General features: G+C 57.0%; 1 protein-coding gene across 1 annotated transcript in view; it reads right to left on the bottom strand.

Annotated features, from left to right (window-relative positions):
* Positions 1-10,534, bottom strand: part of MRC2 (mannose receptor C type 2) — a 29,132-nt gene extending 18,598 nt beyond the window's left edge. Inside the window, exon 1 of the mRNA XM_049800646.1 lies at positions 10,381-10,534. Coding sequence (XP_049656603.1) covers positions 10,381-10,471 — 91 coding nt within the window. The 5' untranslated portion in view covers positions 10,472-10,534. The remainder of the gene's footprint in view (positions 1-10,380) is intronic.
* Positions 10,535-14,191: the final 3,657 nt, after the last annotated feature.

Genomic DNA, 14,191 nt, shown 5'->3' with positions numbered 1-14,191 from the left:
AAACCTGTATAAACCAGTAAACCCTGGACGTTACGCTGGGACACGTTGTTCCAGCTGACGTGTCATTTTTAAAAGTTACTTTATTTCTTCAAATGCATGTTTCTAAGCTAAAAAGCTGCCCCCGGGCTCCGCGCAGCCGCTTCTTGCCCCAACACCCCAGCAAAAAAGCTGCCCAAAGCAGCACATCAACAAGACGACTTTTGTCGGGTTTTTTTTGTTTTAAAAGCGACCCTTTTTTTTTCCACCACAAGCATTCACCAGAAGTCAAAGCGAACTCACGGGCCCTGCTATATTTAGCTTTGGTTTGCTTTGGTTTTTTGCCATTATACGAATTTTTTTGGGCTGAAAAGGTTTTCATTTCCTATTCCCCCGCAACCTCACCCTGCCCCAGCTATGTTGTTACAGGCAGCTCCGGCACATTCGAGCAACAAACATCTTGGCTCAGTGAACTTTCCTGACTTGTCTCTGAAAGGAAAAAAGAAATGGAGGAAGAACGACACCCCATTTCATTTCAGAGCTTCAGCATCGACCCAGCTCCAGAAAAGAAATGATGCAAAAGGCTTGTTCCCCAGCCGAGATGAGATCAGTGATGACCTCAAATAAAAGTGAAGCCTGTTCACACGGCCATCTCCAGCAAGCAGGCTCTGTGCACGTGCAACAGAAAAAGGCAGCGATTGGAAGAAGAAACGTTTCATTTCTGGGAAAATAGTTTTCAAATCACGACCAGTGAAAAAAAAAAAATACACAAAAATTCAGATGGGGCTGATTTTGCCTGGCTGAAGCTCAGGTCCCTTAAACCGGTGCTGGTGTTTCCCTAGCTGGAGCTGGCTTGATCCTGACCTGGACATCAGGACACCAGCTGGTCCCCCCCCCCAAACACCCATCTCACCGTGCCAAAATCAGCCACGGCATCACCCAGCCCATCGCTCTCCCCTTTCCCACATGCAGCGAGGGGTGGTGCAACCACCACCAGCACTGGGGACGTGGTAGGGGGGGGGGGTCTTTAAGCACTTCTAGGGTGATGCAGCATCAGTGCCGTGACCTGCTGGACCCAAGTACCCGCGCTCGGGCAGGATGAGGCCGCCCTGGGTCACAGGCTGATGCCACAGTGCCTTGCAAGGAGCCAAACACCGGCCCTTTGTTACTGGGAATAGAAAAAGCTGCTCTACCGCGAGCACCGCCGCTGCCGTTAGCAGCAGGGGTCAGCAACGGGACACCCTTCGCTTATCCGCTAGCCTAGCTTTGCAGGAAAAAATTAATAGCATCTTGGAAAAGCCCTGGAGCCGGCGCCAGGAGTCGGCGTCAGGGTGCTCAGCGCCGCATCGGGGCCGTGCGGCATCACGCAAAATCAACGCTCGACGGCCACCACGCAGCAGCACGGTGCTCAGAGGAAGCTGTCCAGACCAGAGGGGGCAGCCCTCGGGGCCGGAAAAGCACAAAATACCATTTTACTCTAAAAAGAGAAGAGCTGGAGGTAGGAAATTATAGGCTAAGGGTTTTGGTCTGCCCCCACACACTGCAGGCAGCTCAGCCTCTGGCCCCTTTGCTCGAAGCAGGCAGAAGAGGACACCCAGTGTGTGTCCCCCCCCAGTCCCCGCTGAGCCCTGGAGGAACGGGAAATCTTTAGCACCAGCTCAGCCCTCGCACCTCCCCAGCGCTTCCATCTTCTACCCTTGCAAAAACCACTGTGCACCGACGGCAGGGAGCTGCTCCCAGCGAGGCTGGAGCTGGGGAGGACGACCAGCACGAGCTCAACACACGTCAGCAAAGGCACATGCTGTGCTTCACCCAAAATACGCTTTTCTTTCACTTATTTATAGGGAATTTGGGGCTGACTTGACCCCCGTTGGTGTCCATGACATTGGCAGGCGTGCTTGGACAGGCCCCCGATGCACTGAAAGGAGTTTTCAGCCTCCCTGGCACGGCTGAGCCCGATGGGCTTCGATGTCTACAGAGCAAACAGCTCCCAGCGGACCACCAGTCTTTTTCTGCACGGTCCTGAACATCTCCCAGCCGCCGCTTGCGAATAAAACCCCAAAACGTGGCCGCAGGCACTGTGCCACCGAGCACCAGCCTGGCTGAGACCGGCTCCAGCTCCACCAGTAATGCCCAGTGCCGAAACTGGGGCCCAAGTGAGCTCTCCCTGCTCCCACCCGGCTGCCCATGAATGGGATGGATGCGGAGTTGGGTGGGATGGGGCAAGTTTGTATTGATGAATCCCTTCTCCCAAGCTGGTATCTTGCAGAGTAAACCCAACCCTCACAGGAGGCCGGTCCAGAGCAGCATCCCAGTGGGACTGGGAATGTCCCCATCCCTTCCAGGGCCCCCTCTCCTGCACTGCCCTCCGCAGCCACGGCACAGCTACGGGTGACTCCTTTCAGAGATGCTCCTCAGGTTTTTGCATCCGCCTGCGGACCTGAAACCCCACCGGCAGAGCTTCCCAACCACCCTCCGGCTATGGAAACCCAACCACGGCAAACACTGGCAGATCCTTCCCAAAGAGGAGCTGCCCTCCGGTGTGGGACGAAGAGCACTGGAAAATGCAACTGCTGGATGCTCTGGCCTGGAATCACCAAAATTAAACCAGGGCTGGATCTGATGAGCGCTGGAGTAGGTACCCTGCGCACCCGGTGCCTCTCCCTCCTGCATCCTACATCTTTTGAGCAAGACCAGCTCAGAGCAGCTCTGCTCCATCATGTCCTGCTCCTCCTCCTCCTCCTCCTCCTCTTCCTCCTCTGCAGAAGAACTGTGGAAACAAAGCGAAAACCTACACTTTCAGCAAAGCTGCTGTCTTGTCCCAGACACGCAGACACCTGGATGCCGCCTCTGGCTTACTGGTATGAGCGTAGAAACCAGCTGGTGCTATGAGACAGCGTGATGGTGGGGGTGGCGGGGAGCTGGGGCTGAGAGCGAGACACCGGCTCTGCCCGCAGAAACGTTCTCCTCTCCCACGGGGGAAATACTGGGATGCTCGCCCTGCGGCACAGTGGGAGAAACCGGCCTCGGCACCAGCGGCTGAATGCAGTAGAGCTGGAGAAGCTGCGATCCTTTGGGGCAGCCCTCAAGGGAGTTTTTACACCCCGTGCCTGACTCCAGGTTCTCTTTTTTTTTTAATTAAAAAAAAGCAAAGTTTTTAGCCAGCACAAAGTCTGAATTGAAGGGAACTCAGCTCAAGCCTTCCCACAACAGCTTTACCACTCCATGGCAAATAAGGAAAGCTTCGCAACCTACAATTTTGGGGAATGTGGGCAGCACTGGATGAGAGAAGTGACGGGGATGGGGAGGCTCCAGGGGACAGAGGTGGCTGTCGGGTGGTGGTAGACACAGAAAGCACTGCGGCACGGCACGGACGGGTGTCCTCGGCACTACCCTGCCCCGAGCACGCCCCAACCCGGCCACCCCCGCCGGGACACCCAGAGCACCCCTGCTCCATCGCGTTAGTCACCCTCCCGTCACCAGCAACAAACGCAGGAGCAAATTTAAGAGAGGATTGAAGCTACGGCTGGACCCCGGTCCCGGTTATTCCCGGCTGGAGCAGCTCCAAGGCTCTGGCCGCGATTTCATCCGACCGCGGCCAAAAGTGAACGCTGGCCCCAGCGTGGCAGTGCCGCTCTGGCTCTGCGCCCGCAGCCCCTGCCACCCACTCGGCTCCTCTGCGAAGCTCATCGTGGCACCCACTTGACGGCAGAGCCCTTCACGCAGCTCTGGGGCTCAGCCCCATCCTGCAGGTGAAGGTGCTCCCTTGCTTGGTGCTTTCTCTTGGGATCGCCCTTTATTTGGGGTGTCCTGAAAAACCCAGCTCCAAGCCCGCTTGTGCAGGAGACTGAGCACACACAGAGCAATGGGGACGATCCCCTCCTGGAAGGTTTCTGTGCTGCAGACACGGCCGCAGATGTGGTTTGCTCCAAACCACCCATCAAAGGTAGCAAATCCTCAAAGCCCGGTGTGGTGCCCCAGTCCCAGCGGCAAACTGGGCTCCGATGGGGCTCCGAGACCCAGGAGCTTCTCAGGGGCTGCAGACCGCCGTGCAGGGAAAGCAAACTTGCTAACGAACACCTTTGTTTGACTTCGGGAGCCCATGCAAAAGTTTTACCCATAACATCCTGCAGCAAGAAACCCACCCTTCACTTCCATGGTACATAAAGAAACCTCCTTCCAGCCTGAACCTCCCGGTTTCATGTGCTCTCACCCACTAGAAAACAGGGCACACCAGCCCCAAGCCACCTGCTCTAAAACGCCAGCTTTTTAGCCCGTTATTGCTGCCCGAGGGTGAGCAGCAGCTCCGAAACCCACGCCACACGGCTGGAAGAAAACCTGCGGGAAGTGGCAGCTCATTCACAATAAACAAGGTGGGGATGCACCGAGCTCGGGGGCAAGATACAGCAACAGAGAAACAAACCCCCCTGGAATAAAAAACAATAGAAAAAGGGCCAAAAAGCATTGCTCGTCGAATACAGGAGGACTTCACCCAACAGAGTGAGCCTCCGCCAGGCTCAGCTTGCACAGCCCCGCAGGAGGGGAGGGAGCTGCTGGGATGGGGAGAGAGCCATCCCAGAAATTCACCCTCCAGTGACATTTGGGAGTGCAGGATCCCAGGGCTGCATCCCAGCATTGTGCTCAGCTGGCTCTGCTGATGGATGGCTGCAGGGGCACAGAAAAGCCCCCAGCTTCATCTTAAATTCCATATTATTGGATGAAATATTCCTCTGGAGGAAAACCCCCTTCCTGGAAAAAAGGTCCCAGCACAATCCGGCATTACCACCCCGGCATCCGCGCCCCCAGCCGTCACTCCAGGCGTGGCTGATGCCACCCCCAAGGTCTCAGCGTGGAGAAGAGCAAAAGCATGGCCATTGCCATAAAGAGCAGCAATTTTTGGCCCGAGGAAGGAGCCTGTGCATCCCTCTGAGGGCTGAGAAGGGGAAGTAGTGATAAGAAAAGCAGCAGCTGTACCTGCGGGAGGTCCCAACGGCAGAGCTGGAGCATCCCCGCTGCCATCGACCGTGGGGTACGAGAGCAGCCCCAGCCTGCTGGGAGCGCATCGCTGCTCTACCTGCCCCCCTGAGCTGCTTTTGGGCATTGATAAACACCATGCGACCCCTTAAAGAAGCAATTCAGATTAATAAAAATGAAAAAAAAAAAAAAGGGAAGGAAATGCAGACTACCAGCAGCCACAGGGCACGCCGTGAGCCTCTGGCTCCAGAGGGGGCACTGGCACGGCTCCCGTCTGCTCGAGAACCGATGCCATACACCAACCCACCTACCTCTGATGCTCCTAAAATAGCGGTTTGCATCAAAACACCACTGCTGCCCGACGTCCCACGGGCTCGCCCCGGGCCAGCGCATCCCTGGAGCTCGACTGGGGCCAGACTCAGTCAGAAGCAGCTCTGGGTGCTCCAAGCCAAGCTCCAGAATAAAAGATGGGCATTGTTGTTTTGGTTTTTTAAAAATAAACCTCAGGGAATAAGGAGCAGATCTCTTGTTACGGGGAAGAAAGGGAAGCTCCTGATGGCCTGGTTGAGGCTATGAAGCAGCAGGACCTGCACTTGGAGCCGAAAAACTCCTCTTGGCTTGCCCAGCGGCGTGGAGAGAAGCTGCTGTGTATACGGTGGGAGCCATATGAGACAAGCTCCTTACTTGGCCACGGCCACGAAGGCTACCTACCACCCTGCTTACTCTCTGCTGCCTCGTAAAGATTTTGGATGGGGTCCACATACCACATTTCAGCCTCTCTGCAGACATTAAAAAGTCCCCTCTCCCCGCACCCTGCCCGGGATGCAGACAAAATGCATTCCACGGGGGACGATTGCCTGTGGGCAGCTCAAGTGACTCGCCCACAGTTGTGGCAGGGGACAAGGGAGCCAAGAGCCCCCGCATCCACCTGCCGGTATCCAGCAAAAGGTAGAAAGATATAAATTTTCCCCAAATTTCCTCCAGACCCGCTCCAGGCTCCAGCCCCACGGCGGCCGTACGCATCCAGAGGTGGAAATCCCAGATTTGCCGACTCCCCGGGAATGCAGGGGAAGGAAAGCAGCACCATCCATCTAACGGGCTCCAGCCGGGATGGAGGAGTGCGATGGACCCCAAGAGCACAGCGGGGAGTGGGGAAGGACAGGGGTCCCCCAGCTGCCACCGGCCAGATGATCCCCCCAGGACGCAATGGCCGGGCTCCCCGCAAATGTCCTGTCCCACATACGTCTTCTCACCTGGCCACAAAATCCCGGGCAGCCTCGGCCATGTCCCAGGGGATCGCTCTGGCCTCGGCTCGTCCGATGACCCCCAATTTGCTCACCCTGAAGCATCGCCCACCAGCACCGCAGACCCTCCCGGTCAGCAAATTCACGGGACAGCCCCGACACAGGTCCCCAGACACGGTTCCAGCCCAGTTGGCTGAAAACTACCCAATTTTTCAAAACTACTCAAGAAATTTCCAAAGAAAAGGAAAAAAGATCCAGAGATTTCTCCTCCTTTGTTTCACCGGCACCATTCCTGATATTAACACCCCGAGCGGTGCCATCACTGTCTCAGGACAGCAGAACCCCCATTTCACCAAAACCAAGCACATTTGCACAGTAAGGATCAGACCCTGGTGTCCCACAGCCTTTTTTTCCATTTCTTTTAATTAAAATTATTAACATGAAGCTTTTCTCACCAGGTGCTCTTTGCTTGCCTCATGCCCAGCACTCAAGGGCAAGACTCAGGTAAATGAGGCCATTCCTGTACATCCCAAAGTTGCCGCATCTAGATTCAGGCAGAGGAAAGGGAAGGGCTCGATCTCCCCATTCCCAGCCTCAGCACCATCCTGCAAACACGCTATTTTACACGGAAAATCCCATTTACGTCCCTGTTGCGACAGCACGAGGTGCAGCGCAGGATTGAGCTCTCGCCGTGATAGGGATGAAGGGAGCATCCTGCTTGAAAAATAATACCCTGTGCCCCCTGCCAACAGCCAAACCTTCGCTCCTGGGCTAAAGTGCACTCCCAAGAATTTGCAAGTCCATCCCCTAATCATTTTCTAAGCCTTAATTAATTAAAGATGGGTCCTTTAAGAAAAAGAGCATCTGTGTGGGTCTCTTTTGGGCTCGAGCAATCTTAAGAATGAGAAAAATGTCGATGCTCTGCAGACTCGGCACAGTTCAAATTAATTAAAATCCTGCTTCTCGGCTGCACGTGAAGAACAAAATTTTACAAATCGCTTAAACAACCTTTCGAGGAAATGGCTGGGTCGGGACAGACTCGAGCGGGCTGCAAGGGCAGCCGCCGCAGACGCTCCCACCCGAGAATCGGCCGCACTCGATGGAGCCGAGCAGGGTGCGATGCAGCGCCGGGACCTCCGGCAGAGCTGCCGACGTGGGCAACAGCCCTTCGCCGCCCTTCTCCGAGCACCGGCCGAGGTACCGGAGCCAGAGTCTCCCGCTACGGATTTATCAGCTGGGAAAGATGATTTAGCAGACAGCAATTATAGCCCCTCAGCAGCCATTTGCTTTGATTTCGGGGCAAAAAGCTTCCCTGGAAAATATTTAAGGAAGAAGGAAGGCAGGAGCGTGCCTCTGCCCTGCAGGGAAAAGTGCAAAATCCAACCCGAAATAAAGCCAAAGAGAGAAACCTGCAACGTGGCTTTAGCCATCACCAGGACCTCACGCCTGAAAACACCTTCTCCTGTGCCGGCAAGGTGTCCCCGGGGTGGCACCTTGCCCTGGGAAACCTCCTGGGGCCACCACACCGCGTTGGGTGGCTTTGGGGGGAAGGGACGGTTTTGCACCGAAGGCTAAATCTTTTTTGCTTTTCATTCTTGTCATTCTTGCGCAAGCAGCCATCCCTCGCCTCGTCCCTCTCCCGCCCGGCTGGCTGCTGAGGCTGCAAGCGTGCCGGGGCGGCGAGGTCCCCGGTTGTCCCCTGCCAGGCGCGGCCGCAAAGCCGACACCTCCATCCCTCTTTCCTGCTCCCAAATAATCCGAAGAAGATCGAGTTATGATTTCTTGGAGCTGCGTTTGCCGTGCAACAAGCTATTTCCATTGCAAAGAGGAAAATGGGGGCGGGGGCGGGGGGGGGAAGCTTCATGCAAAGGCTGCTCTGTTTGTTTTACAGGCTGTAAATTCTTCTCTTCGCCCCCTTCCCCTCGCCACAAAGCCGATGAGGCAGCTCCTGCCGGCGGGTCCCGCACCAGGCACCGGCCAGGTGGAGAAGCTGATCCAAAGCACCGACAGCGCCACGTCCCCGCATGGACACGGGAACCTCGTCCCGCCTGCGGCCACCGCAGGACGGGAGCTGCTGCCTCAGTTTCCCCACGACAGGCACAGGGGTGCTCAAGCGATGCTGCAGAGATGGTGATATCTCACCTAGTAGCCACGAACCTTCTGCCAAAAGCCCCGCTCTGGCTTCCCGGCTGTCCTGGAGGCAAGGATTTGGCAGAAACCCCTCAAGGAAGCGACGGGTCCCCAGGGAAAGCAATGCCGTCTGCCGGGCCAGCCCCCGCCGACAACGTCCTCGCAAACAGCACTCGCTCGTGGGACTCTTGCAACTGACCCATCCCGATCCCAAAAATCCCAGCGAGGATCCTTTTCGAGCTACAAACCCAGCCTGGTGCTGGGGGACCTTGGATGAGGCACCCTCCATCGGTGCCAGCCCCCTTCGCCCACTTGGGACCAAGCCAAGGCTGATACTGGGGAGATGAGCGGAAAAGCGGGGACGGCGTGGGGAAGAACCGCGGGTGCTCGCACCCACTCGCCGGCGGGACGCTCAGCACGAGCGGCATAACACCGTGGGCTGGAGGCAGCTGAAAGCCGCCTTGTTCCTCGCCCTGCCCCGGCGCGGGGTCGGCTGCCACCGCGCTCCCGCCGGGACAGAGGTGCCTCTGTCCTCGGGCTCGCCAGACCTGGATCCCACCGACATTTTTCAGGGTGAAACAGCCAGACTCGATCCTTTCAGGTAGCTAAAGCCCAGCTGAACCGGAGTTGCTTCCCTTCAAACCCGCCAAAGGAGAAATTCATGGCCCTCAAGAAAATTACGGGGAGGTTTAATGGGAATTTGGGGGTTCAGCTCGGATGTCTCCAACCAGCAGCAAACCCTGGCAATCGCTCTTCTGAACGCCCCATGGTGCGGGGGTCTCCTTCCCCATCGCCTCCTCCTTTCTCCATCTCTCAGACGAGCAGTTTCTCCCGGCCGGGCGCCTCCGGAGCCGGAGCTGGACCCCTCGCCTGGCACAGGATCGGTGCCCGACGGCATCGCACCCCAAAGCCACAGCGACCCCACGCTTGGCCCCCGGGGGCTGGTGGGGAAGAGGGGAAAGTGGGGGGCAAAGAGCGAGGGGAGGAGGAGAACAGTGCCCTCCCATGCTGCTGTTTCCAAATCTGCTTTGGATTTGCTAAACGTACTCTAATAAAATAGGCCAAGGGTTTACGGTTGTTATTGTTCAGGCAAAAGTAGCCAATTTTGCCTTTTTTTTTTTTTTTTTTTTTAAGACATTTTCTCAATAGGGCCAAATTAATCCAAGGAAGCAACAAAAGCAGTTTCTCGCTTCTGTGCTAGACTATTCTGGGGTAAAAAAGTGTCTCAAATGGCAATTCCAGGGGCCGTCCCAAGGATCCTCAGGCGTCTGGCACATGGTGTCTTCAGAAGGTTTTTAAAAAAAAAAAAAAAAAAAAAAAAAAAAAGAAAATGCAACCCGTTGCCTTTCTTGTGAGAAGTTACCCAAAAAAAAAAAAAAAAAAAAAGAAGGAAGTCTGTAAATACCCACTCGGGCCCCGATCCCGCGGGGCACTTTTCTATAGGTTTAACACGCCGGGATGTGGGGTGGGGGGGGGTGTCAGGATGGGAGAGGGAGGAAACCTCCAACAAAACTTCGGCTCCTTCCCGACCTCCCCCTCCGCGACCTGCCCTCCCCGGGGAGACAAAAGGCCGGAGCGGGGTTGCGGGACGCTGCGGGCCGGCGGCCGCCCCCCTCCACCCCCGGAGCCGCCCTGGGCCCCCCCCCCCCCCGGCGGCCACGGAAACGTTTCCGCCGGACTCGCCAGACTCGCTGCGTGGCCGCACGGCGCGGGGCGTTAAAAGTAAAAAAAAAAAAAAAAAAAAAAAAAAAAATAAAAGCGAGCGTCAAACGCGGCGGAACGGGGAAGAAAACACGGCGCGGCGAAACCGAAGAAAACAAAACGCGGCGGAACAAACCGCCACTGGAGGAGGATGAAGTAAAAGAAACCGCGATAAAAGCAAAGAAAACATTCCGGGAGGAAATAAAGCGGAGCGATGTAAACCGCGCCGGAGCGAAGCCGTACCCCCCCACACACACCCCCTCCCCGCTACCGGGGATCCTGCCGCCCCCCCCCCCGCGCTTTCTCCCCAATAATGATTTTAAGGGGGGGTAGGAGGAGGGAGGCGCGGTCCCACCTGGGTGCGCAGCGCCGAGCACCAGCTGGAGGCCGAAGAGGCAGCAGAGGGGGGCGCGGAGGGGCCGCGGTCCGGCCGAGCCGCCCCCCATGCCCGGAGCTGCCCCGCTCCGCTCCGCTCCGCTCGGGGCCCTCGTTGCTCCCTCACCGGGGCCGGGGGGCGGGCGGGGAGACGGAGGAGGAGGAGGAGGAGGAGGAGGAGGAGGAGGAGGGACACCGAAAAGAGAGAGGGAGGGGAGAAAGGGGGAGGGAAGGGGGGAAAAAAAAAAAAAAAAAAAAGTTAAAAAAAAATAAATAAAAAAAAAAATCGTGTGCGCCGGCCTCAGACACTGCGTCAGCGGGAGCCGCGCTGCCCTCGCCGGTGGGCCCAGCCCAAAAAAAAAAAAAAAAAAAAGAAAAAAAAAAAAAAAGCGGGGAGGGAGGCGGGGGTTGGGGCCGGCCGGGGGCTCCGCCGAGGGGGCGGCCGCGGCCCGGGCACCGGGGAAGGGGCGGAGGGTGGGGGGGTGGTTGGGGATGGGGGGTGCTCCCCGTGTTGCTGCCCGGTGTAGGGGCTCGGCGGTGCTGCTGGGGGGTTTGGGGGGGATTTGGGGGGGTTAGGTGGGGGTTGGGGGTGAAGGTGTGGTTGGGGGTGATGTTAGGTGAGTTTGGGGGGTGAAAGGGGGGGCTTGGGGGTGGTGTTAGGGGGGTTTGGGGTAAAAGGAGGGTCTTGGGTGTGATGTTATATGAGTTTTGGGGGTGAAGGTGTGGTTGGGGGTGATGTTAGGGGGGTTTGGGGGTACAAGGGGGGACTTGAGGGTGATTTTATATGAGTTTTGGGGGTGAAGGGGTGGTTGGGGATGATGTTAGGTGAGTTTTGGGGGTGAAGGGGGGCTTGGGGGGTGATGTTGGTGGGGTTGGGAGTGAAAGGGGAGGCTTGGGGGTGATGTTAGGGGGGTTTGGGGTAAAAGGAGGGTCTTGGGTGTGATGTTATATGAGTTTTGGGGGTGAAGGTGTGGTTGGGGGTGATGTTAGGTGAGTTTTGGGGGTGAAGGGGGTTTGGGGGTGATGTTAGGGGGGTTTGGGGGTAAAAGGGGGGACTTGGGGTGATGTTATATGAGTTTTGGGGGTGAAGGTGTGGTTGGGGGTGATGTTAGGTGGGGTTTGGAGGTGAAAGGGGGGGCTTGAGGGTGATTTTATATGAGTTTTGGGGGTGAAGGTGTGGTTGGGGATGATGTTAGGTGAGTTTTGGGGGTGAAGGGGGGCTTGGGGGGTGATGTTGGTGGGGTTGGGAGTGAAAGGGGAGGCTTGGGGGTGATGTTAGGTGAGTTTTGGGGCTGAAGGGGTGGTTGGGGGTGATGTTAGGTCAGTTTTGGGGGGTGAAGGTGGGGTTTGGGGGTGATGCTGGGGGGGTTGGGAGCAAAAGGGGGGTTTGGGGGTGAAGCGGTGCACAGTCTGGTGCATTCCTGCAAACCCCCGGGGAGGGCTGGGTCCCCCCCGCACACAAGGGCCGTGCAGCATCCCCCTGCACCCCAGGCAGCCCCGGTGCCCCCAGAGTAAGGCCGAGGGCGCGTGGGAGATGCCCACGGTGCCCCCAGCCCCACGTCGGGTCTCGCTGTGCCGCAAGCAAACACCTTCCCCTGCCCGGGACCTCAGCGTGGGAATCCGACTCTGCCGGCGAGAGGAGCCGAGGGCCGCTGCGAGCTGCTGTCGCGTGTTTTCGGTCGCACCTCTGGGTGCTCGGAGGGGTTATTTCAGCCCAAGTACAGTATTGCTGAGCCAGCCCAGCTGAATCCTCCTCCGTCCGTCTCTGCGGCACAGAGATGGGCAGCTCCCGTCTTACCTGTGGATGGGGGAATGCTGAGGTCGGACACAGCTCATTGCACCTTCCACCATGGGGCTGTTGGTGCAGCATTCCAGCCGCCCGGTACTCTGCTGAGGAGTGTGGGGTGAAGAGCATCACACAGTATCCAATGTAAATATATCCCATACCCAAGAGCTGAATATAAAAGGCTTTTAAAAACTTTTAAATGTCTTTTAAACTTTTTTTTTTTTTTACACCTCCCCTCCAGACAGGCCCGCCCAACCTCCCAAAAGCCACCCAAAGAAGGCAGTGTACGTGGAAAACGCTGGAAATCAGCGTTTTCCTGGCTTCGTACGGCCGTTGGGCGGTTTCTGTGCAAGGAGGCCCACTGCAATGGGAGCCACATGGGCACCACAGATTCCTGCTTGGGGGGTTTCTTCGGTTCTAAAAACCATTCACACCTTAAAAACCACCAGCACCGAACCAGTGCGGCTGCTCACACCTCCCCAGAGGTCTGGCTGGAGGTAACAGGTCACCCCAAGGCACCTGGAGAAGACTGAACGTCGCAATTTGCTTCAAACAAAAGCCCCAAATCCTTGAAACCTGGGAGGAAAAAAATCCCCATCAGGCAGCCAGGCACTGGCTCAGCTGGGCATTGCCCTGCCCGGGTGCTGGAGAGCTGGTTCTCCTCCATTTCTGGAGTGATCGAGAAAGCTTTGAGTGGGGAGGTGAGAACACTTGCGGCACGGTGCAAAGATTTGGTCCCAGCGATGCGGACAGGGTGATGCTTGCGGTGCCCATCTCGTGGGAGCATCCCTGGGGATGCAGGAGCCTCACCTCTTCCTCGAGCTTCCTCTCGATTTGGGCAGCGCATCAGACCTCGACACGCAAACACTGACATAGAGAAGTCAGGCGAGACGATGCTTTTAATCAGCCCAAGACGATGGCAACGCTTCCTTGAGCGGGGGAGCAGGATCTGGCCCCGAGAAGGCACGACGCAGGGGGACGCATGTAAGCCAGCCACGTGTTTGGCTGTTCTCGCAAAAATAAATGAATCTATTGTTTCCCAGCAAGGCAGGAAGGACCTGCAGACCGGTGCCAGGACGGGCTTTGGGGATGCAAACCCTCCGGGGGGGGCCCAATTAAGCACATCAGCATCTGGCCTGTTGGGTTTTTTTAAGCCAGGGATTATTTTTTAATTGAAGCAGTCCTGGGAGAACAGCCTCGCTCGCCTTCCACAGCTGGACGTGTGCCGGCGGCTGCCCGTGGGTAGCGAACACGACAGCCCAGAGGAGAGGAGGGAATTGCCCAGATCCTCGCTCCCATCCCTAAACCTTGGAGACCACTCCTGGCGGATGCCACCCACCGAAGTGCCAGCGGCTGGACGCGATGGAGCTGTGAAGTCCCACGAGTGGGACCCTCCATCCATGCCAGACAAGCCCGAAAACCCTTTTCCGGGAGGCAAATCCCATGCAAAGGAGACACAGCAGAGTCAAAAGGCTTCGGATCCCGTGGAGCATCACCGCCTCCTGGCCTGGTTCACCCCATGTCTTGGAGGCCCCTACACTGCATGTGATTAGAAGATAATTAGCACTTCCTAATAATTAATTCCTCCATTGCGGGCCAACAGCTCCTCACCTACTCTCCTCCTAATCCAGTTTAGTACCAGCTGAGTTGCTACTCGTTGGAGTGGATCGGGAGGAAATGCATTTTTCCCTTTCCCTGGGATGTTTCCAAGCTGTCTGACCTCTCTGGCCCTAACGAGTTGCTGCCAGACGAGGGGACGCGGCCGCGTGCAGGGGACGGCCAACTGTGCCGCCAGCCATGCTCTCGGAAGAGTTCCTTGCACCGGGCGATGGATGGGAGCGATGGGCTCATCCCGGGTTTAGCCAGCCCTTGGGACGTTCAGAATCTGTGGCCGATTCCTGCAGTTGGAGCATCTGTATCTGTCCCCTACCTGGAAAAATAAATGCTGTTTTTTGGCCGAAGCAACATACCGTACGGGCAGTGGTCGCAGTGGAGGGGCTGTGAT

The sequence above is a fragment of the Accipiter gentilis genome, chromosome 5 (assembly GCF_929443795.1).
Source record: "Accipiter gentilis chromosome 5, bAccGen1.1, whole genome shotgun sequence".
Taxonomy (NCBI): domain Eukaryota; kingdom Metazoa; phylum Chordata; class Aves; order Accipitriformes; family Accipitridae; genus Astur; species Astur gentilis.
Note: the sequence above shows the minus strand (reverse complement) of the source record. Positions and strands in the feature narration are given on the sequence as shown.